The sequence below is a fragment of the Pelophylax lessonae genome (genome assembly GCF_965119305.1).
Source record: "Pelophylax lessonae genome assembly, chromosome: 1".
NCBI lineage: Eukaryota > Metazoa > Chordata > Amphibia > Anura > Ranidae > Pelophylax > Pelophylax lessonae.
The window spans coordinates 551526035-551551046 of NC_138768.1; the positions used below are offsets into that span (position 1 = coordinate 551526035).

General features: G+C 40.5%; 1 protein-coding gene across 2 annotated transcripts in view; it reads right to left on the minus strand.

Moving 5' to 3' along the window:
- Nucleotides 1-8797: 8797 nt before the first annotated feature.
- Nucleotides 8798-25012, minus strand: part of LOC309563800 (fibrillin-2-like) — a 239470-nt gene continuing 223255 nt past the window's right edge. The window contains exons 54-65 of one of the 2 annotated variants that reach the window (XM_082268412.1): nucleotides 24059-24178; nucleotides 23663-23794; nucleotides 23283-23408; nucleotides 22238-22444; nucleotides 21906-22031; nucleotides 21646-21768; nucleotides 21225-21341; nucleotides 20984-21112; nucleotides 20745-20864; nucleotides 13759-13990; nucleotides 12637-12805; nucleotides 8798-11008 (exon numbers count right to left, since the gene is read on the minus strand). In XM_082268412.1, the coding sequence (XP_082124538.1) occupies nucleotides 10640-11008; nucleotides 12637-12805; nucleotides 13759-13990; nucleotides 20745-20864; nucleotides 20984-21112; nucleotides 21225-21341; nucleotides 21646-21768; nucleotides 21906-22031; nucleotides 22238-22444; nucleotides 23283-23408; nucleotides 23663-23794; nucleotides 24059-24178 (1970 nt within the window). In that variant the 3' untranslated portion in view covers nucleotides 8798-10639. Of the gene's footprint in view, nucleotides 11009-12636; nucleotides 12806-13758; nucleotides 13991-20744; nucleotides 20865-20983; nucleotides 21113-21224; nucleotides 21394-21640; nucleotides 21769-21905; nucleotides 22032-22237; nucleotides 22445-23282; nucleotides 23409-23662; nucleotides 23795-24058; nucleotides 24179-25012 lie in introns of those variants that run through there. The other variant, XM_082268413.1, reaches the window with a different exon arrangement.

Below are 25012 nucleotides of genomic sequence, written 5' to 3' on the forward strand. Positions count from 1 at the left end.
CCATTTCTTCATGAGTTTAGGCCAAAATGTATTCTGCTGTCTTTGGTAAGAAAAAATCCCAATAAGTATAAATTATTTGGTTTGCATGAAAGTTATAGTGGAAGGGATCAGCGACTTATAGTGGGACTGTGAATAATAATAATAAAACAGTGCTTTTTCCTGCTGGAACGTGCCGGAACGGCATTCTGGAACCTTTGGCAACCCTGTTCTCTCCCACTTGTCACGTAACACTGAAGATTTCCTTCACCAGCTTCTGTGTGGTAGTGTCGGCGCTACATCCAGGGCAAATGATGCTGAATGGTTGTCCAGACGTTGCAAGTGCCCACATTTATTTTTGATTTGGGGCTTGGGGAGGCAGCTTCTTACTCTGCCCGCCGCCTGTCACCACTGTGTAGCATGGAGTCAGGTTTCACTTCAGTAACCATTTCCGGTTACGTCGAACCATTGACGTCACTTCCTGTCATCCTGCTCCTGGGAGAGTTGTTTCTTCTACAAGTTGACTTTGCCCGTATTCCTTGTAAGTAGTGGTTTTGCTTTGCGCAAAAAATCTTTTTAAATGGACTTCACTATGTTAGCTGTCTACTTTATTTGAGTGCCAAAGACCCTTTGCAAGTTGGTGTACAGCGGCAGTGTGGCTGCATCAAGCAGGTGTATTGGCGTTTACCTCACCAGTCCTAAGCCTTATTGACCTCCAGACTAAGAGAGCTGAGGGTCCATCACTTCTGGTAAGTGGGGACACAGGAAGGGAGGAAAGCACCCCGCACCATTTAATTTGTTTAAAGCACTCCAGCACTTTCATATCTTTAAGCACTTTTACACACTTTAGTGGACATTTTGGAGCACTTCCCCCCTTTTTTGGGGGGCTGCCAGGGGGGGGGGGGGCGACTGCATACTAAAGATTTTTATCTTCATGCATAGAATCCATAAAGGTAAGAAACCTTCCACCTATAGAACCACTTTAATTATTTTAGTTGCCTTTCTATCCTAAAGCAGATGGCACAGTCCATTTTATAAAGTTTTTGGTCTCTGATCATCCTGCTTGAAAAGCCCATTAAAGGAGGTGTAAAGTCAGAAGGTTTTGGAGATGGATTTCGCTGTGTGCTAGCACCAGGTCGCGGTCCTCAGGATCATCCAGCAAGGCGAAGAGCAAGTCCAAGTCCAAGTCCAATAGCGGATTAACAGATCAGGGTAAAGCAGAAGCATAATCAAGATGAGCCGGGATCAGGGCGGGCAGCAGGCAAGCAAGGTCAAAGGTAAGCCGTGTCAGATGATCAGGAAACAACAGGTACGTACACAGGAGACACAGGAAAAGCTGAAGATCAAACAGCAAAGGCCTAGTGTGGCTGCTGCACTTAAATAGGCCGTTTGGTAATTTGTGCACGCATGCAGGAAGGTTACTAGTGCGCCTACGCACAGCAGTAAGCTCCTGACAGGCTCCCACTGCTGTCAATCAAAGTCATCTAGCCAATCAGGGAAAAAAGGGGGTGGGGCTGAAGGGGGGCTCCATGTCTGAATAGACATAGGGAGCTGTGACTCAGCTCAGATGCCGCCATAGCAAGCTGAAAGAAAAAAAGAAAGAACACCCATGCGGACATCTTACTACACCCGCTAAGTCTTGAATTCCTGAGTATTTTTAGCAATAAAGTGAGTGTCTATAAATAAATATTGTATATTGACATCTGTGATGCTGTTTTGATGTTACATTTTTAAAAAAGCTGAACGCCAGTAGTAGAACACTCCACACTGCTCATCGCTAACACTTTATGCTTTCATAATGAAACATCCAAACAGCATCACAGATATTATTATGTACCATATTTATTTATATACGCTCACTTTATTGCTCTGAAATGAAAGACATATCTGGGTGTAGTACAATGTCCCCATGCGTGTTCTATTAGATTACCGCTACCTGTCATTGCGCATGCGCAGTAAATGTTTTTGGTCCGAACTTCACTTTCGTTGCACAATCTGATAGGTAGCAGCATTCTGATGGAACAATGGCAGCTGGCGGGCAAAAGTAGAACAGTGTGGCCGCCCGCCTACCCGAGCCCAGCAGCCCCGGTGCTGCTAGTTGTCAATGTCCGTGCAGGGACCACAGTGCAGTCCTTCCAGCTGACCTCACCTTAGCACTACCGGCCTGCCGCATCCAGCAAGGTCTTTATTGTGGAAGAACCGTTCCTGATGGGGCTCCATGTGCACCTGGCCCGCACAATAAGACGGGCATGGATAAAAAGCCTAATTAGATGTAGCAGTCCTTCACACTGCCTGGTCAAACATTTCTGACCTCGCAATGCACTGCAGAACTAAAAAATAAGAAGCATATAATTTTTTAAGGATAAGGGGCTAATTCAGAACACTATTTTTTTTTTAATTTAGTCTTTCTTGGCATAAACACACACAACTGCACTAAATTTATGAGAAAAAAATAATGAAAAAAATAAAGATTGCTATGATGAAACTTGACATAAAAGAAACATGTGTGTTACTAAATTTACATCTTAAATTGGGTTACTTTTTTGCTCCTGGAATGCAGCTTTCCAACAATGCACATTTTTACCTGTAAGTTGTTGTGCACACTGTTTCCCTTTCTGTAGAAAAGATGTTAACATTTTTACCTATAGAATCATTAAAAATACGCTCATTGAGAATTTTTTTGTCAGACATGTAGCTAAATACATTTTGGCCTAAATATATGAAAAAATGTAATATATTGGATATTTTTTAACCACTTGCTGACTGCCACACGACTATTTACTGCGGCAGTCAGCCTCTCCTGGGTGAAGGTGACGTAGTACTACGTCGATTGCCCACGAGCCTGTAGGGGGCGAGCGCACGCCGCCGGTGGCGCGCTCCCGCCCCCACTCGTTACCTACCTAGCCAGCGCATGTGACTGGCGGCTCCAATGTCCGCCGGCCACTCGCGATCTCCCGCATGATGTAAACACAGCGGTCTGTCATTCTCCCTGAAGTTAGAATCACGCCCCTAGGGACACACTTAACCCCTTGATCACCAAGTTAACCCCTTCACGCCCCTAGGGACACACTTAACCCCTTGATTACCAAGTTAACCCAGTGTAATTTTTACAGTAACAGTGCATATTTATAGTACTGATTACTGTAGTAATGTCACTGGTACCCCCAAAAGTGTCAAAAATGTCAGTCAGGGGTCCGATCTGTCCGCCACAATGTCGCAGTCCCGCAAAAAAAATCGTAGTTAGTAAACGCAATAACTTTTGCGCAAACGAAATACGCTTATTGCAATTTTTTTTACCAATAATATGTAGCAGAAAACAAATTGCCCTAAAATGTTAAAAAATTTTAATTTTTACATTTTTTTTTGAGAATTTCATATAAAAAAATTTTGAAAAATATTGATATTTTTTTCAAAATTGTTGCTGTTTTTTTGTTTATAGCGCAAAAAATAAATACCACCAAAAGAAAGCTCTATTTGTGGGGAAAAAAAGGATGTCAGTTTTATTTGGGTACAGCGTCGCACGACCGCGCAGTTGTCCGTTAAAATCACGCAGTGCCGAATCGCAAAATAGGGCCTGGTCTTTGAGCAGCCAAATCCTCCGGGGCTTAAGTGGTTAACAGTCAAAGTAGAAAATGTAAATTTTTCGAAAAATTTTTGCTCTTTTTTTATTAATCGCAAAAAATAAAAAGCGCAGAGGTGATGAAATACCACCAAAAGAAAGCTCTGTTTGTGGGAAAAAAGGACGTAAATTTCGTTTGGGTACAGCATTTCTTTGGGGTCCCAGAGCATTTTTTTCATTCTGGACATAACTGAGTTCTGCACATTATACCTTTTAGCATTTGTAGCTTGCCCTAATGTAGTACATACCATTAGTTTCAGGCTAGATAGGGCCTTATTTTGGGTCGAGATTTGGCAGCAGATTTGTATATATTTTTTAGTTTTTAAAGAAATTGTGAAAAAATGTAAAAAAAAAGTCCTATCATTTTTCAACAACATTAATGTCATTTGAGCACCTTCAGATATTTACCACAAAAAAGGTTTGCCGATCACATAAAAATGTGACTTCTATTTAACATTGCAGAATATACTGCCCAGATAACAAGGATAACTTGCCACAAATTTGTGGCATTGTTGAATTGTAAGTCTGGTAACTTGCTGCTCATTTTTACCAAGTTATACACTTGCAGAGCACTTGAAGTACAATTTTTGGTTGAAACTTTTCCAATTTGTAGCAAATTTGCATGGTCAAGTCTCAAGCAAGAGCAACGTTGCAGTGGTAAGTCTACAGAAAGAGCTCTGCAAGTCTACAGCATGAAAATTCAGCCACAGTGATCCCTGTGGTGGGATGACTGCACAACATTATATTGCACAACATAACTGAACCAGAACTTGCAGCAGACTTGCAGATTGTTTGCAAAGAAAGTTGATCTGGAGTCATGCAATGTGGACTTGCTGCAATTGTACAACAAACTTGTGAAAACTGGCAAGTCTAGCAATAGCTTAGCAAGTCATTTTTAAACCTGCAGCACAATAAATTGCTGTCTGGGTGTATTTATACAGTATATACTGCACTAAATACACACATCTTTCTTAAAAGTACATTTTAAAAAAATCTTCCCTCCCTAGATTAATCCCCAGGTCCCAACAATGATATAATTATACTGTGAATAATGTATATAATATTCGAGCCATAAATATAAACTTCTTTTATCAATATTTTATGTGCTCAATATTTTATGTGCTCTTTATATAGATCAGTGGTTCTTAACCTGGGTTCGATCGAACCACAGGGGTTTGGTGGGTCAGTCTCGAGGGTTCGGCACACCCTCCGCTAGTACCACTTCACTGTCAGGGACTATTTCTCCAGTTTCGGGCATGTCCTTCCGCTCCTGCTCCGCTCGCACTCGCAGCTCTCTCTGCCCCTGGCTCACCCTCACTGCTGGCTGTGCAGCTCGGCTCCCGGCCAAATCCGATCCAGCCGGAACCGGCGTCGCCCACTGTGGAGTGGTGGTGGGAGGGGGGGTACAGGCCAGGCGTGCGGTGCGGAGAGGGACTGTCTGGGGGAGGGACTAACCCGTGCAGTGGCCGCCCAGTGCAGCGCGGGGGAGAACCACCAGGCCAGGCAGCGCAGCAGCAGAGGAAGCCGGCAGGTGAGAGGCCAGAGAGCCAGTGGTGACAGTGGTGCTGCAGCCTGCAGGAGGAAAACCTAGCTTGTGATCGGGAGTTGGGACACAGGTGAAAAAAAGGTAGGACTGGAGTAGTACTGGCTGTACTAGTCTAGTGACTGACTGTCTGACTGACTGTGTGAGAAAACTGAGATTATGTAAAGGGATCTATTTTATGGGGAGCCTGGCCTGCTGTAAGGGGGAGATCTAAATGGGGGACGGGACCTCACCTCACCCTGGCCTGCTGTAAGGGGGGATCTATATGGGGGACATGATCCCCCATATAGATCCCCCCTTACAATAGGCCAGGGTGAGGTGACGTCCCCCATATAGATCCCCCCTACAGCAGGCCAGGGTAAGGTTAGGTCACTCTGGGGTCCCCCATATAGATCCCCCCTTACAGCAGGCCAGGGTGAGGTTAGGTTACTCTGGGGTCCCCCATATAGATCCCGCCATACAGCAGGCCAGGGTCCAGACCTCACCTCACCCTGTCCTGCTGTAAGGGGGGAGATCTATATGGGGGACGGGACCTCACCTCACCTCACCCTGGCCTGCTGTAAGGGGGGATCTATATGGGGGACCTGGGATCTATATAGGGGACCTCACCCTGGCCTGCTGTAAGGGGGGATCTATATGAGGGACCATGTCCCCCATATAGATCCCCCCTTACAGCAGGCCAGGGTGAGGTGAGGTGAGGTCCCGTCCCCCATATAGATCTCCCCCCTTACAGCAGGCCAAGGTGAGGTGAGGTCCCGTCCCCCATATAGATCCCCCCTTACAGCAGGCCAGGCTGAGGTGACATGAGACATGATAATGACATGAGAGTGGCACTTGCCAAGATAAAGCCGCGCATTTCTGAACTGGTCTCTGAAAGACAACAGCAGAAGTCACACTAATTTGCAGCAAATATTCATTATTATGTTTTTGTGTGAAAATCATGTTTTAATGGTTTTGTTCTTTGTTCTTAATGGTTTTGTTCATTTTGTGCACCTATGTATAAATATATACCTAAAATAATATATACCTATGTTTTGAATTTGAAAAAAATCATATTTTATTTTTCCAATTAAGAAGGGTTCGGTGAATGCGCATATGAAACTGGTGGGGTTCAGTACCTCCAACAAGGTTAAGAGCCACTGATATAGATGTCTTTTTTTAATCCAATAGATTACACCACGCTTGTATTGTACCTTTACTCTTCAGTGTCTTGCACACCTCTCCTGAAAAAGTGGCTAGCTATTTGCAGGATATATGCTATATTTTGATGTATTTTAATTGTTTTTGGTGACCAATAAACACTAACCTGAAAATATTTTTCTTAAATTGATTGTAAAGTCTTGTTTTTTTTTTTTTCAATAATACTTAGCTCCTCTGTGCAGTGGATTTGCCCAGAGCAGCCTGGATCATTCTCTTCTCGGGTCCCTCTTCTGCTTTTCTGGCCCCTCCCTCCTGGTGAGTGCCCACACAGCAAGCAGCTTGCTATGGGGACACCCGAGCCGAGTCAGAGCTACCTGTGTCCATTCAGACATGGAGCTGCAGCCCTGCCCTGCCCCCTCTCTCTCCTGATTGGCTGACTGACTTTGATTGACAGCAGCAGGAGCCAATGGTGCCGCTGCTGTGTCTCAGCCAATCAGGAGGGAGAGTCTTGGACGGCCGAGACACTCATGGACATCACTGGATGGAGATGGGGCTAACGTAAGTATAAGGTGTGTTTGGGCAGCTGCTACACACAGAAGGTTTTTTTTATCTTAATGCAATGCATTAAGATAAAAAAACCTTCTGACTTTACAACTCGTTTAAGTATTTCCTTTTTCACATTGGCGCATCTGCTGACTTTATCCAGCGTTCCATAAAAACATTTTTCAGGTATAGTCTTTGACAATGTCCTGTAACATTTCTGTCATTTCTGAAAATTTCTTGTAGCATGTCTGTAGACTCTGACCATCTCCTGTAACAGTTACTGGCTATTTCATGTAGCATGCCCACAGTCACTGACCATCTACAATAGTATATCTACAGCCTCTTACATTTTTGTAGCACTATATATACTGGGCATTATATGACAGACTAGAGCAGGGGTCTTCAAACTATGGCCCTCCAGTTGTTCAGGAACTACAATTCCCATCATGCCTAGTCATGTATGTGAATATCAGAGTTTTACAATGCCTCATAGGATGTGTAGTTCTGCAACAGCTGGAGGGCCGTAGTTTGAGGATCCCTGGACTAGAGGCACCCTATATGTAATATGTTTTCCACCACGGCTGTAAAACTATCCCCTTAATTGTGCCAGACACTTTTGATTCAGCTTACTGAACACCAAAAATGATATTTTTACCCAAAATAATTTTATTGTTGCTGTTGCTTCTGATACAAAAAACACAGGTACGAAAACTTGTACAAAATTATCATATGTGCCTAACAACAAAAATAACAACAAATACAGCACACTGTTTGAAATGCAATATAAAAATGTATCAGACCACATTTGGAAAGAAAGAGAAAAAATATCCCCCCCCTCCAGAAATAACACTTTTGGCTCAACACAAGACTGGAAAAAAAAAGATTTTCACAATGACATGATTTTCCGTAGCACCGTCTAGAAACAGTTTTATTTCACAACATCTCGTATTTTGCAAAGCTAGCATCTTTTTTCAAGTTTATGATTTTATTTCGCCAACAATTACAGTATTCACACATATTACCAAAAAGTGGCTATTCTTGGAAATTGGAAATTAAAAAAAAAACAAAAAAAAAACAATCACAAAAAAAAAAACAAAGTAAAACAACATGTATCAAATAAAATATATTTACTACAAGAATATGAAATTACAAAAAAATGAGCAACAGTTTACAGTTGTGGTTATACATAAATATTTTTTTCTTAAAAAAAAAAAAAAAAAAAAAAAGGACGTACAGTGCAGTAACCGAGCCATTTGAAGCACTGGATGGGTAAAGCACCATTGTGGGATGGATACAGTATAGTGTCAGGTAGTAGTGTGTGTATTTTATACCATGATCTAGAATAGCACCATCCTTTCTCTGATCTTATTATTATATTTTATTTAAGGTTAAAGAATGTTATGCAGCTGCTGCCAGCAAAAGATTATTGACAGACAATGTCCTGCTTGCAATAGTTGATTTCCCTATTTAGAAATAACATTTCCATATCCATGTTTGAAGTGATGAGCAAGCTGGAGAAAGAGGCCCCTGTGCAGATTTCATAGTTTCTTGTGCCCCTGAAAACTGAGGGGGTTAAAGTGGAACTATAGGCAAACTTTTTTTTTTTTTTTCATTTTAGAGTAAGAGTAATGATTTTTTTTTTTTTCTTTTGCGATCTGTGTCCCATTTGGGAGATTTACCTTCACTTTCTGTCCCATAGCCAAAACAGGAAGTGAGAGTATATCTCTAAAACATAAGAAAATCATTTGGGGCACCCTAGGTCACCAGAACTAGTGTCCCCAATTGAAAGGTTTACATTCTATTAATTTTCTGGGGCAACCCAAAATTTAAGATTTTCTTTAACTTTCACTTTCAATAATGGTAAACAAGACAAATTGAGAGGGTGAATCTCCCTAATGGTGGCCTAGACAGCAAAAAAAAAAAAAAACCTAATAGGTGTTCTAACCCATCTCCACTCCATAACGAAAAAAAAAAAAAAGGTTTGTCTTTAGTTACTCTTTAAATCAACCGTTTCCGTTTCCAACATTTACAGAAACCACTGACAAATGTAAACTATTGAGCTTATGAACAACTCACTGGTACATAATCAGTGAACAAAATCTGCTCCAGTCTGTTCCCTAAGACCCAGTTCCCCTTTTGGTTGCTGCCATTTTGCCTCTCTCACGGCATAAAGAAATTGAAGCCAGGCTGAATATAAAAAAAATGCACATCAAACGCACCTCAGCCCTTTTTGTGACAGTCACATATCATTATTTTCACCATGCAGAACGGAAGGCACGTATCCATGGGTAGGGGGACTGGTAAGAGATGGAGATGAGGACTTCACTACTAACAAGTCAAAGTGTGCATGTAGTAGCAGCACTGTTTAGTCTGCTTAACTTATACACTTAGGGGAGCGAATTTGTGCATTTAAAAAAAGCTATTTTAGCAAAATATGAGGCTACCACTAAGTTTACAGGCTTGGGTATTGGAAAGCAGACTGCTTTTAAGTCATTGCTTAGACCACTCCATTTCATTTTGGTGTTATTATTAGGCACAAGTTTCTATTCCAAAGTAAAATTCTTTCAGTACCATGCTGGCACAAAGAGCTAAACAAACAACACTACATGATACTGTATTATGTGTGCTACCTCTTTACAGCCTGAGGTAAGAGGCCTACAGTAAATTGATCCAAGGAGACAGTTTATTGGCTATGCCTCTGACACGTTTGAATATGGTTTGAAAGGACTTGGCAGTAATAATACTTAAAGGGATTCTTCCTGAACAAGAAAATAGTATTTAGAGTGTCATTAAATATTCTAAACCTTCAAAGCACTATTTGTATCCAACTATATTAAACATGGAATATATATTCTGCAGTTTATAAATTAACATAACAATGCTATTACCTATCACTTATTTTTTACTTTTTTCAATATAAAACAAAGCAAGGCTTCTGCATGAAACATAAGTGATGTGCCTAGTTCATGTGCCTTGCTCGTACAGAAGCAGTGCACTCTTGAGTGGTCCCTAGGAGAAAGTTGACTGTTTATTCCTTTGTGCTAGGCGGATTGATTTTAATTGTAAACTACAGTTTGAGGGATCAACAGCATAAAGGCTATGCAAGATGAGAAAAGAGAGCTTAAACTGCAAATAAAATGTATTATTTATATTACTAGCTCTCATCACTGGCTGCCTACGCTTGCTAGTAGCAATAACGCTGCCGTAATTACAGTACAAATGTTCAATTCTTTTAAACAAAAAGAATGAAAAAATTACAAAAACATTCATCATATTAATCTGGGAATTCCAGTGACCACTCTAACAGTTCACTATGTATTATGAACTTCTTTTAGAAGCACCACATACACAGTATTGTAGCACTCGGGTATAAAAAGCTTCTGCTGCAATACTGCTGTTTTCTCAAGGCCACTTGTAAGGCACTTTTAAGGCACTAGAGTCCTTTCTGTCATTGGCATCCATGTTAGAGCTTTTGGTGAAAATAAGGAAGGGCATTTGGAGAATTTGCCCCCCTTCTGCTTGTACATCCATAGTTTTGCTCAGGGCATTCGATGCATCATATCCATTGAACACTTTGCCCTCCTGTCACTCTTACCCCTCCCATTTTTACATAACAAAAATACTATAAAAATAATCCCAAAATACATATGGACATTGGTCACAGCTGAACTCATATTCCACATTTCCCATCAATCTTATGCCTTAGTGCTGAGGTTCTGACACAAAAGCTTGCTAATTAAAGAGAAGACAGAAGAAGACTTTCTCTATAAATGTAAAGTTCAGATCTTGTGAAGGCCACGTGAGGATTGTTTTTGATCTTAATTAAGTTGGATCTGAAGTTTCATCTTGAGTGTTTGGCCTATTTCACCATTGAGGTAGTTGAAGTCTTTTTCATCCTCTAATTTCTGCAGTTCCTTCTTGCGGTATAGAGGCACGCTGGTGATCTCTAGGTTATACAAACCCGGAGTTACCTTTTTGCGGCCAAGATGCAAGAAACTTTGACCCTCCTTCTGATGAATGCGGAAGTTGTTATCCTCATTACCCTGAGAGATGACATATCGTACATGGTTAATCAGTGGCTGCAAAGCTGGCATTAAATCCATGATATGTTCTTTGATTGTCAGGTGGGAAATGTTGAAGCTCATCTTAACTGGTCTGTCAATATCAAGGCTATTCATGTTGTGATTCTACGGAAAAACAAAACACACACACATTTGTGAGTAGATGTATAACAAACTAATAAAATACATGGGGAGAAGCACTACAAAAAACGTACAAGACATCATATGTTGTTAAAAAATGATTTCTTTATACTGGTATGTTCCCTACCACCCATATGCTCTTTTCTAGACTGAGCTGGCGATGAGAGCTCGAGTCAAACTACAGCTGGGTGTTATACCATCAAAGTGGCACACAAGGTTTATTTTAGTGTACCTCATAAGTTCATGGACCACAAGTAGTTTAGCTGTAAAGCACCTCTGGGGTTGAAGTTATTTAGCTATGCAACATATGAATGCAGTTTGGGCTAACCGAGTTGCCTGAGGTCAAAGTCCTGGGACTTTTCTAAACAATTGCGTTTTACAGGTCTTGCTTATATACATTTTTTCTACTTACATCAAAATCATTCAGAACTTTCAAACATCCTTTATGGAAGGTAAGCTTCGATTGTCAAACCCTACCTCAAGCTGTAATGTGACTTCTTTTGTCTAAGTGGACTATGTTTATCTCTTTAATATACTCTAAAAACAGCGATGGCGAACTTATGGCATGGGTGCTGGCACGCAGAGCGCTCTTTGTGGACATGTGAGCTAAGTCACTGGATCGCTTCCAGGGTCACATGACCTCTAGCCGGGCCGCCTGTGATTGGTGCACTGAGACAGATGCGGGTGGATTGAAAATCCAGAGTGTGCAGTCCTTTGATTGCACACTCCTCCAGCCGGGAGCTTCGCTACAACTGATCCCAATCACTGCACTCAGCTGATGGCCATCACCAGCTCTATATAATGCGTGGGTGGGGAGGAAGGGGTAGTGCTGTGCTCGGTGGAGAGTGTGCGCTGGTAACGGCTCTGTGATGTATGGAGATTTACCATGTAAGTGACTTTAGTTCTAAATTCTGATGCTGGTGGGTCGGTGTAGTCTGAGCAGTGTTGGGTGTCACTACTGCCTCTGGAGGATGTGGATTACTGGGGGATCACAACTAGGTGCACAGGTGAGAGGGGAGGGGGGGCTGCAGCTGCCGGGGAGGGCCTGGGACTCCTAGAGGGGCAATTACTGTAGCAAACTCTGTGTGATCTACTCCTGGGGATCAGACATATGGTGGGTAGAGCGGAGTTCTGCCCCCCCCCCTCCTCTGGATGCAGTCACATGACTTCAAGTTCTGACATGCCGATCTGTACACCTGTTGCAGTTTGGGCACTCCAGCTCAAAAAGGTTCGCCATCACTGCTCTAGAACTACATTTTCCTCAAATGATAAGCTGTTATTGTGTGTTAAGCTTTGGATGAAATCTAACACTGCAAGTTTTAGAATAGCTTAGGGATTTAAAGTAAAGTTCCACATTTTTGATAATTTAGGACTTTTTTACATTTTGTCTTATTTCTCCAAGAAAAATGGTGATCTCATAAAACATTACAGTCATTGGGATGTTAGAGTAGGGTCCCGTTTGATTTTCTTGTAGTAATTCAGGGTAATGCAGGTAAGCATAATAATACATTATATGTGTATTCATAAATGCGGTAATAGTGCACTGCTGAAAAGCAACTTGAGAGTCCAAGCTTAGGATTATGCCTTTTTTTTAGCGCTTGTTCATCACTTACCTCATGCTCTGAGGTGGAATTGGTGCTACGTCGCTGCCTTCCTCTCTTTGGATACCCATTGATCTTGCACTCATAGCAGTTTTCTGGGGACAAGATATTTTCCTCATCTTCTTCAACAGGAGCTGGTAGATAAGAACCCTTGCCAAATCCTAAGCCAGACACGCAATGCCTGCAATACAACATGTACACATCAAGAGAAGCCACCTAAACAAAGGAAGACTGACTTGTTTCAGAAAATACTGCCTCTATGGTTGTTATACTGACCCCCTGGCTCAATCCCCTGTCAGTCACTGAACTCTTTGTGCAGGTCATGAAAATCAATAATGTTTGTTGGGTCACTGAATCAAAAAATGTAACTGAGAGGAATAGCATGACACACAGACAACTAGCATTTTGAGAAGAAGAGGTCATCAATTTATGCTTTTCTCATAGCAGGTTTCTTTTAGGAAATATATGATAAGGTTTCTTGATGCAGTTATAGTAGAATATGTCTATGACCCTCATAGTCATAAAGATAGCTCTGCAGCAGAGATTCTCCCAAAACAAGAAGCAAGCTGGTGTGGTGTTGGGAATTGCAGTGACAAGCATATCACACATTAATATGTTTTATCAATGTGACAAGGATATTTTTGTGTTCGGTATGGCATTTCTGGATATACAACTAATAGACATTGTAGCCATGACATGCGAACGTACAGCGTTCACTGAAGTAAGGATATATTACACAATCAGTGTTAAAATATCATTTGTGATAATGATGTGTTTAGATTAATCCATTCCCTCATATGTTTGTAATAGTAAAATGGTTGAGATTAGGTTGGCAGATTTTGTGATAATGCAATTCCAGTCATCTGCCTAACCTCACTTGTCACCGGGTATTCTTTGTAGTGTTAAGCAGAGAACATTCTGTAGACATCCGGAAATTATCTCTTTTTTTTTTTTAATTACTTTTTTTAATTACTGGTAAAATGTAGGTCTATTATGCAGTAAACGATGTGGAGTTGAGTCCATAAAGGTTTCAGCTCTACATTTTAATTAAATCAAATTATGTCTAAACTTCCAGAAGTATGTATCTGAATTAAAATTAGCAGAAAAATCTTTCCTATTACGTCTCATGCTTACCCTTGACCAGCTCGGAAGTATCCTCCAGGACATCCACATTGATAGCCACCATCTGTGTTGGAACAACCATAGCTACAAGGGTTTGATCCAGAGGAACATTCGTCAACATCCTGGCACCCTCCAAAAGATTGCTCAAAATCAAATCCAGAAGGACATATGCACTTAAAGCTTCCCAAAGTGTTGTAGCAGGAGGCAGAACCACAGGTGGACTGGCTGGAACATTCATTCTCATCTAAATAAAAAAAAAAATAGGAATGAAAGGTGAATGAACACTTAAGGGGAAGACAATGATGCTGTAACTGTCTGAAGTTCGGACCCATGGCTTGCACTATATCATCTGAATTATATTATGAGAATCCTATATTGGGGAACACGCAGATTTACTAATGATCTATCAGTGTGCTAATAATGAAGTTTCTTTGAGACACAGAAATTAAAATACAGTCAGGTTATACTGCTATCTTATGGAGGATTGGACACTGGCAAACAGGAAAACTGTAAGCCTGCCCCATTTAACCCCTCTTCTACTCAGAATTCCTCTAACCATATTTGCTAGCCTTTTTTTTTAAATCTCGTTCATAGATTTCAGTACAGAGGCTAAGTGGTTGGCACTTCCATCTATGTATGAAAAAGTAAATGATCTGAAGCATCACAGCAACCACCTCCATCCCTAATATTGTATACAATGGGGGGGGGGGGGGGGCGTAAGGATAGTGAGACTTTATATGAGGTAGGTTGCTATTGCAGATATCCAAATGAAAATAAAAATAAAAAAAAAATAAAAATAAAATAGTTTCAGAATATTGGTTTATTTCTTGCTGCACGATAAAAGAATGGATCATGCAGCAATAATCAATAAATAGAATAAATAGAATCTCACATATTCACAGTACAGATACAGACAATAAGATGTTAGTGTTGTATGTGATAAGAAAAGGGTGGGAGGACATTAGTAGAAAAAACCTGTGTGCCAGGTGCAGCACTGGCTGCTTGCTGAATTTTAGCTATGCTGTACCTGGCACACAGGTTTTTTCTACTAATGTCCTCCCACCCTTTTCTTATTACATACAACACTAACATCTTAAATAGACAATTAATCTGGACACATTTTTATATAATTATATATTTAAATTTTATTTTCTTGAATAGATAACTTGGTCACTGATGTGATGAAATCACTGGTTATTCTATTCCTTCTGTGGGATTTTTTCTCCTTCTCCCCCCCCCCCCCACTCTTTGGACCAAGTGGCGTTTACCCGCCTCAGCCCCGGATCAGGCGTATATCCACGGTGTACTCAGCGACGGGAGACTATGCGATTTTTCTCTGCGATTTTCTTTGTTGTTTTTAATATGTAAGTATTAGAGCTTTAGATTTTTTGAAAACTTTTGACGGAACTTATTGGTGTGTTTCCTTTATCCATATATGATCTTTTTAGTCTAAACTAGCCCTTATTTACAGAAAATTTGTACTAAGCTCCTGAAGAGTGGATGATAACTCCACGAAATGCGTAGAGCCATAAAATATAAAATATGAAGATTTATCAGGACATGGATTATGTAATATGTATGAAAGAGCCCATGAGCCACTGGACGTATTCTTGCTATGTATTTGATATATATATGCCTTTGTATGATATTTGTATCTGCTATTATATATCTATTTATTATGTGTATATGCTTAGCAAGACATTTCCTTTACTACCTCTTGTATGTCCATACCTGGATTGTCTGTATCTGTACTGTGAATATGTGAGATTCTATTTATTCTATTTATTGATTATTGCTGCATGATCCATTCTTTTATCGTGCAGCAAGAAATAAACCAATATTCTGAAACTATTTTATTTTTATTTTTTTATTTTTATTTTCATTTGGATATCTGCAATAGAAACCTACCTCATATAAAGTTCCACTATCCTTACACCCCCCCCTGTGGCACTTCCATCTAGCTGCACTTGGGTTGCCAGTTCAAATCCCAGCCATGGCACTATCTGCTTGGAGTTTGCATGTTTTTCCTGTGCCTATGTGGGTTTCCTCCAGTTTCTTCCTACACTCCAAAGACATGCTGGTAGGTAATTGGCTCCTGTCTTTGGCCCTAGTATGTGTATGTATGAATGCTAGTTAGGAACCTTAGATTGTAAGATCCATGAGAGCAGGAACTGATGCGAATAATAATATATTGTATTTGTAAAGTGTTGTGTAAATTGACAGCTCTATACAAGTACCTGTAATAATAATAATTGTTAGAAATTAGATTCTTGCAGCTAGATCAGCCTTTCCTAAGATTAGCTTTGGAGTGGCATGACATATTTATTTACTGGCACCAGGAGCTACACTGTTTGCACAACTGGGTACCTTTCAAACTTCTGATGGACTGAACACTGACATCATCCACTAGGTAGAGTGTCACGGGCCATCCTGCTTCTATTTTGCAAAGCACCATGTGGAACTTCACTCTGTTTCTACCGCCCACCTACAGTGACCTGGTCACCTCCAGCTGTTCCACCCTCATCAACACCAGCTCCCCAAGCTTGTGAGTACTTGAGGCTACGAGGATGCAACATTTCTGCACACAAAGAGGGAGCAGTCCTGCTGGTACGGGTGACCCCAGCCCATACTCCCCTATTAGTACTGAAGGCGTCTACTTGAAATCTTCTGAGGGCACTGATGTCTGCATCCAGGATCCTATTGCAGCAATATTTATTGGGTCTAAATCATCAGAGTCTTCTTCAGCTTCATCAGGTGGGGCTTTAAACGCATCCCAGTGCTATCTCCTACAGAATCTTTGACCCTCCCAAGCCTCTAGATCAGGCAAGGCCACTGGTCCCTGTGACCATCTCTGACTCAGATTCTGGGTCCCAGCAGTCTATCTCTGAAGATATTGTTTTTACTCCAGAATTTCAAGGGGTTGTTTAGGACCTTAATGGTGCACTATATACTACATTGCATTTAGAGGATAAACCTGCTGTCTCTTTTAGAGCTCATACAGCTGTAAAGATCTTCCCATTACCACTGATATTCAAGGTATTCCTCTTTGCAGACTGGAAGTACGCTGAGCAGGGGCTCCACCTGAGAGTGCATTGGAATTGTTACCCTTTGGGAGGGAATTTGTTGAATGGTGGTCTATTCCCACTGTGGATTCTATATGGTTAAATGTAAGGAATGTATTGACAGGCAGCTAGAGTCTCTCCTTAAATCCCAGTCTGAACTAGTGGTGCAGCCCTCTATCCTGTTAAAAAGAAATGGCCGCACATCCCTAATGATTAATCCCAGTTGCACTATGTGAAATGCGTCTACTTGGACTGGTTGATGTTTTGTTGTGCCACCTTGGATATCTTAATAAAGGCATTTGGAACTCCAGTAATGTGTGGCAATTTCTTCTTATCTTGATATCGTTTACGGAGGCGAGACGGGGCTAGCACTTATGTGGAGGTTCCATCAGACTCATTTATCTCACCTGGAGCAGCAGATCTTTTTTACCTTCATTCAGGCCTCTATCCTGTGTTAGCAGTATCCTTTAACTGTCAAACGATGTCAGATTGGGTTCATTTTCTTAAAGGGATCTCCCCAAGGACAGGTAAACCCTTGTTTCATGGAGTGTGTGGAACAAATGTGTGGCGCTTATGCTTCAGTTGTTAAGGTTTGTTACAAGCATCTAAGTTTATGTCCCACATGGGTCTGTATACAGATTCACAGAGCAGTCTAGTTATGCTGTTGAGATGCTGATGCGAAATCCAAGGAGCATCTGACTCACATGGCCTTCAAAGGATGTTGAGTGAAAAAGGGAAATGCAGCACTAAAATAAACAAATAAAGTCCATAATTGTTGAACAATCCATGTGAATAAGTCTCAAAATGAATTGGATAGGATAGCCTTCACCAGCACCCGATCACACTGTTCTTTACCAGAGAATGTAAACCCCAACTACAGAGATCTACATGGGCAAGATGGACACAGAAACACAATATTCCAATGGGAATCAAGATGCAGGCTTCACATGGAAGTAATCAGTATTCAGCCATATCCTAATTCCTCTGAATGGTCAACGGCAGCCACATCAGCATTCACCGGGTATATGTAGAAAGATGATATAGACCTCTCATAGTGTACCCGTACACAAATTTTATTTGAATAAAAAGTAGCAACTCACATTACAGATTGGTGATCCCAGGGTGTATTGATAGGTGCGGCGTTTGAATTGCGGGGGAAAGCCACCAGAGCCCAGCGAGTGTCTGTATATTACGAGTGTCCCAGGCTCTCTTCTCTACCGGTTTTATCATAGAATGACGTCGTCAGGGGCGTGGCCTCAGGACGTAAAAGACAAGCTTAAATGTCTCACTGGAAGTAGGCGGAACAAATGATTGCCTTCTGGCTTTCGGAACCATGCCCATGTAGATCTCTGTAGAGGGGGGTCTAGATTCTCTGGTAAGGAGCAGTGTGATCGGGTGCTGGTGAAGGCTATCCTATCCAATTTTGTGACTTATTCGCATGGATGGTTCAACAATTACGGACTTTATTTATTTTAGCGCTGCATTTCCCTTTTTCACTTTGTATCCTGTTGTTGATATCCAATATAGTTCCGGCTGCTAATTTTTCTAATTTATCTCTTTTTAACTTATTATTTGCCAAGCGCAGCAATTAATACAATCTTCAAAGAACTTCTGGGCATCTGCTCCCTGTCCCCCCCATTTGGGTGATTCGGCGTGAGATTACTATGGGCGCACACTGGGATGCCAGTTTCACATGCTTATTTGCTGTCATTTATAATCTTTTATGTGATTTATGCTATACAGGTAAATAAAGGCAATTCTGCTATAAAGATATTATATACCTTCGAAGAAGCGGATCATCTAAGACCGCGAAACATGTCGGGTTGATATCCGATGTCATTCATCGGACATAGCATATATACTATCTCTGCCTAATGTTGTATCTGTATGTTTTATACTCTTTGTACAATTTGTGAATGTTGTTTTTAAATTTAATGTTGTATTAATAAAATTCTTTGTTAATTTTAATATACTAATGTCTACCTATTATTGATATGGTACCAAATTAAAAATCCCAACAGCCCTCCTCTTTGCTCTACCTTTTCTATCTCTCCTTCCTTCCCTCCCCATCCTTTCTCCCTCCCCCTCTTTCCTTCCCCCCGTTCCCCTTTCTTTCCCCTTTTCTTTTTCCTTCCCCTCCTCCCCCCGTCTCTCCCCCCCCTTCTCCCCTCCCCCCTTCCTTTCCCTTCCCTCCCCCTTTTTCTCTTTCTTTCCTCATCTACTTTCAGGTCAACAGGCTCTGGCACCTAGAGCCTACACCTGTTCTATTTTTCACTGGGGTCACTCCCATTATTTTTAAATCTTCAAAGGACGTTGTCTCCTTGGTTCTGCACTTGACACCATGGTCAGAAATGTCACAGGATTCCAGAGCAAGCTCCTGCCTCAATGTAGGAGGTCAAGGGAGAGGGTCTGAATTCCACCCTTTTCCTTCATCTGTTTCTGCCGTAGGTACAATCAGGCCCTTTGAGCATGACTTTCACCACCACCACCACCCACCACTTTAGCTGAAGTTTAGAGGTCGGTTAACCCATCTGAAGAGCCTTCTGCAGGAATATGTGCCACCACTTGTATAGAAGGGTTACTGAATGTGCATACTAACTCTGTACACCTTGTCCCTTGTCACTAGGCAGGTAGATCACCTCTTCTCCTCTCAGGGCCATCTCCCTGTCTCCTATTTATTCCTGACTCCTTTCAGCTATCCTTTCTTTTGTCTTGGAAATGTATCTCGACCAACCATAAAATATGGAGGCAGAGAAAATTAGGTTGTGGATTTTTAAGGTGCCAGAAGAACCAAAAGGACATTTTTTTTTAAATAAAAATACAAATTTTATTGTTACATTTAAAATACCACAAAAAAAGAAAGACATATATTACACATAATTAAAATTTGTACGCTGCATGTACACTTATTTCAGAAGCAAAATACTGATATCACAAAGTAGTAGATATTGCTACTACGTGACATCAGTATTTTTCTTCTGAAATAAGTGTACATGCAGCAAACAAATTTTAACAATTATGTGTAATATATGTCTTTCATTTTTGTGGTATGTTAAATGTAACAATAAAATTAGTATTTTTATATAAAAAAAATGTCCTTTTGGTTCTTCTGGCACCTTAAAAATCCCCAACCCAATTTTCTCTTCCTCCATATTTTATGGTTGGTCGAGATACATTTCCATTTTCCTAAATTTGGGATGTGGTGCCTTTAGGCTTTATTTCCAGACAAAAATTCCTACTCTTTCTTTTGTCTTGTCTTGAGGACAATCAACCAATCTTTCTGGATCTTCCATGTGCGGTAATTTCCCTCTGGCAGTGACCTTCTATCCTAGTACTTTAGGCATGTTGCTACATTCCCCTCTATTTAATCAAGATGCTCCACCTCACCTGGGCTCAGATTCAGGTGGCTCTTGGGGTATAGGCAGTTCCCAGTCGTCTTCCTAGGACCTGTTAGAGATTGTTGCTGTGTTGCCCACCCCTCAACCTGGCTAATTTTGGATGTCCAACTATATCTAAATTCCTTTATTCCTCAATATATCAGAAAGTACTGAAAGTTTCTTGAAGTCCCTTCAGGGACCCTCACCTCTGTGTTTCTGTTCATGTTCCTATACTGCGTTATATTTTTGTTGCCCTGTCCCAACCTTTTTGAGAAGTGTTGCTGCCATCAATTTCAAAATTACCTTATTTTATTCTAAAATTGGTTCATTTGCTCAGTTTAAAAATGCTATATACTTTCCATTGTGAATGAAATTAGCAAATCATTGCATTCTGTTTTTATGTAAATTGTACACAGCGTTCCAACATTTTGGAATTGAGGTTGTAATTCTGATCTAGATCTTTGCAGACAAGCACTGCTGCAATATAAATGTGTAATAACAGAGCTTACATGTGTTTGAAAAGGGACAGACAGTAATGTTGCTTCTTGCATCTACTCACCAACACACTGGTTCCACTGATAGTGCTGAACATAGCCTTGTGGGCAACCACAGCGATATCCTCCAAGGACATTCTGGCAGCCATGTTGACAGCGGTGGTTGCCATCACACTCATCCACATCTGAAAGATAAATGATGAACTGCTGCTTAGGTCCATATGGTGCATGCATTTTTCTCATTGTGCCAGCTATATAGAAAAATAAATACAAAGTGTTGAGGTCAAGGGCTACGTTTTCTTACCTTCACAGTTGCTGCCACTGCTATCCAGTGAAAAGCCTTTCTGGCACTCACAAACGTAGCTACCAGGGTTGTTCTGGCACATACCACGGGAGCCGCACAAGGTTGGTTGAGCACTGCACTCGTTGTTATCTGGTAAGAATGAAATACCACTATGAATACCTATAGTTTGTAAATATTATAAGTGATGCAAATGTATCTGCTATACTATAGAATTATACAGTAAAAACATGGAGTTTCTTACCAATACAAGAGGATTGATGCTGAGTAAAGCCAGGTGGACATTTGCAGTTGAAGCTTCCAATCGTGTTGACACACAGGAATTGGCAGTTGTGCTGCTTGGTGGAACATTCATCCAAATCTGTGGAAGCAGAGGATGCTTTGAGTTACAACTTCTACTATGTTCATGCATGCTGTACAATCCAAGTGAGTAAATTCTACATATTTTTTTTAAGCTACTGTATATCTATTGGTTTTAAAATTAAGAAAGAAAAACCAAAAACAAAAACTAAAAACAAATGTACAATGGCTTCTCGTGTCTATAGATTTCAGTTTTTGGCAGTTAGCTGGGTTAAAAAATCTGGCGTTTCATTGCCTCTTGTGGGATACTGCATGTCTTTGTATAGTCAACTACACTGAGCAAAATCATTTCTGTTCTACTGTACCTTTGCAGGTCTTGCCATCTTCTTGCAAGATGTAGCCTCTTGGACAAGAGCACTGGTAGCTGCCCTCTGAATTTTTGCATATAAAGTTGCAAGGTTTAGGAGACTGAGAACATTCATCGAGATCTGAAAATAAAATAATTGAGAAATATTCATAATGCTATATACCTCAAATATAGCAATATGGTTTATTTTGCAATATGATTTTATAAATCAAATATTCAAATGTGTTTTTTTTTTCTAATAATGGTAAAATATCTTACCAACGCAAGTTGTTCCAGTAATGTCCGTGGTGTAGCCCAAGTTGCAGTGACAGCGGAAAGACCCAATGGTATTTATGCACTGTCCATTTTTGCACAGGTTAGGAAGCACTCTACATTCATCAATATCTAATGCAAAAGAACAAAATTGGCTTTTTTATTATAGAAGTCCCCTTAAAATATACGGTATATATATATATATATATATATATATATATATATATATATATATATATATATATATATATATATATATATATATATATATATATATATATATCGTAATATAATTCCCATAATATAATTCTTGGCCATTTCTAAATTCCTGCCTTTACCTCTGCCATCAGTAGTAAAGCCAGGGCCATGCGGACACATCTTCTTAAATGGTCCAGTTCCAGGAAGGGGACAGAGTTCACACTGGTTACCCCAGCCTCGCCCTGCGTTGCAGCAGCATTCTGACTTGGTGACCATGTTGCGGTTTGTAGATGAAAGTTGGCACATAGTTTGAAGCACTTCAGTGAAGCAAGAACCTTGGCGCGTGTCTAAGCACAAAAACAAATAATTTAATTTCCTAACAGCTAGGAATACATATTTCCACCACAATTTTATAACAAGTAAAAACCTCAGGCACTTTCAAAAGCAGGAATGTTCGTTTTTAAATATTCAGGTTTTTTTTAAACTATTCTTGCAGATCCTAGTATTGATTGCCTACAGTCATCTTTCTGCAGTGACAGAAACTCTCTGAACATTCTCCATACTACATTCAGTGGTTCCACTGACACTCACCTACTTTACTGGTCTCTGTGTTAAGGCTGCATTCACACTATAGTGTTTCATGAACATGGACAAAATTGTGAAGTTTTGCGTGCGGAGGCGCAAAAACACTTGTAGTGCCATTCATTGTCAATGGGACCCAAACATGCAAAACAGATGCATGTTTGCAAAAACAAATGCATGACAAATGCGGCAAAATTCACAGTTAAAAAAACCTGTCAAGCTCAAGTGCATGAGCTACTTTTCTGCATTTTTCACAGCCCATTAAAATGAACAGGCTTTTGTATGCATGTAGTGTGACAAAAGCTATGATGTGAATGCAGCCTAACAATGTATTGGCCAATGGATTTTCCACTGAGGTCAAATGGGCCAGTATCTTGCTTTAACAATTGGGGGGGAGGGGTAATATTGCTGAAAGAACCTTACTGCACTGGATTTTTCCAAGAAAGCTTTAATGAAAGTGTAATTTTGCACCATTTCTGCTGCTGTACTCCTTCTGTATCTTTCCTCTGTATAAAATAGTCTATAGTCATTATAGAAAATGAAATGTTTTGGTATTGAAAAATATGAAAAGGAGTTAAATCTCCAATGAGGGCACACACTCACCAATACATTCTGTTCCAGAGGCGCTAACCTGGAAACCTTCATTGCAATCACACCTGTAACTTCCAATAGTATTCACACAGCGTCCATTGGGACAGATTCCAGGCTTTGTACGACATTCATTTTCATCTATTAAAACAGGTTAGCATAAAGCATTACAACATAAAATTTTTTAGGAAAGTAGCCAAAGAACTGCTCTACCTGTGAAAATAATTGCCAAAAAAGGAAAAATTGTCATCCTGAAATGAACATAAAAAAGTATTCACTAAAACAAAAGGAAAAGAGATAGCTACATATGAATACATGGGTGGTGAATTTATTAATTGTCTTTAATAAGCAATGTTCAGTTTCTCTCTATACAAATTTAATTGTCTTTGACTTACCCATGCAACCTTCCCCATCTGGGCGCCGCTGCATGCCTGGTGGGCAGATACACATGAATGTACCAATCAGGTTCTTGCACATCATTCCACGGGATTCACAGTCATGTAGCCCTTCTGCACATTCATCCAAATCTGAAAGACACAGAAAGCTGTATGAGGTGGGGGTCTTACTGGCAGACATTTACCAAAAGTACCCATTTCAGAATACTAGAAAAAAGAACATAAAGCAGAAATGTAATTCTTTCGGGGCATTACATTTGAACAATAACACAAGCAAAAAATAATACTACAGGATAAAATTAGTTGGGTAAACATCCATGGTTCTAGATAATATTATGGCTAACAAAGATCATGAAGAAAATAATGACCTGAAAACTGCCCAATAAGATTTCATACCTTTGCACATCCTACGGTCTTCTCTCAAAGTATATCCAGATGGACATGTGCATTCATATGATCCATAAGTGTTTATGCAGCGGAAAGCACACAGCAGTGGGTTTGTGCACTCATTGATATCTAAAAACAATAAATAGTATAATGTATAAATTTAATTTGTATAGGTGTTCACTGCCTTCCCTAGCCATTCCCAGACCATTGTAACCATAACAGTCTTGTACAAGGACATCAAGTGTTAAAAAGGGTGGCTCTGCTGATAGTGTTTTGAGACAAAGAATTGATTGTACTCTGAAGTTTACAATACAAACTGAGTATAATTCCATGAATTTGAAACTAGCATATCCTGATATCAGGAGCTAGATCAAAACTAGTACAGAATTATGTGACACCAAGGGTCTGCAGTGAAGAAAACTTAAAAGGGAAGTATTGCCAAAGCTTCTTTGGTTATACTTCTATTGTGGGTCACAGGATTGCAGTAAGTTCTGCAGTCCTGTAACCCATTTTCAGTCAACAGCAGGCTTTAATCACAAACCAGGTCCAGGCTCTGAAAAGATCCTGATGATATAGTTGGGATCCGCCCAGATCCACTGAGAGCCTAAGCCAGCTGCTCCCACCCGCTCCACAACCCATCACTCCAGTGAGCGCTGGAGAGGCAGAGCAGAGAGCCAGTGACTGACAGTCAGGGGACCGAGAGCTGAGCGATTAGTGGTGCTAGGATCAGTGCTGTAGCCAACTAGGTGAGTATGATTTTTTTTTATCCGATTCCCATGATTCTCTTTTAACAGTGCTTTTTAGAAATGGGCGTTTGTTTCCCAGATCGCTGCCAGTAAACTGTAAAATGCAGCCTGTGGTTTTTACACATACAATATTTAGATATTACTGACACTGGATGCAATTAAATCAACCACAATCATTATACACTAAAACAAAACACATGGTGATAGGGAGCTACTG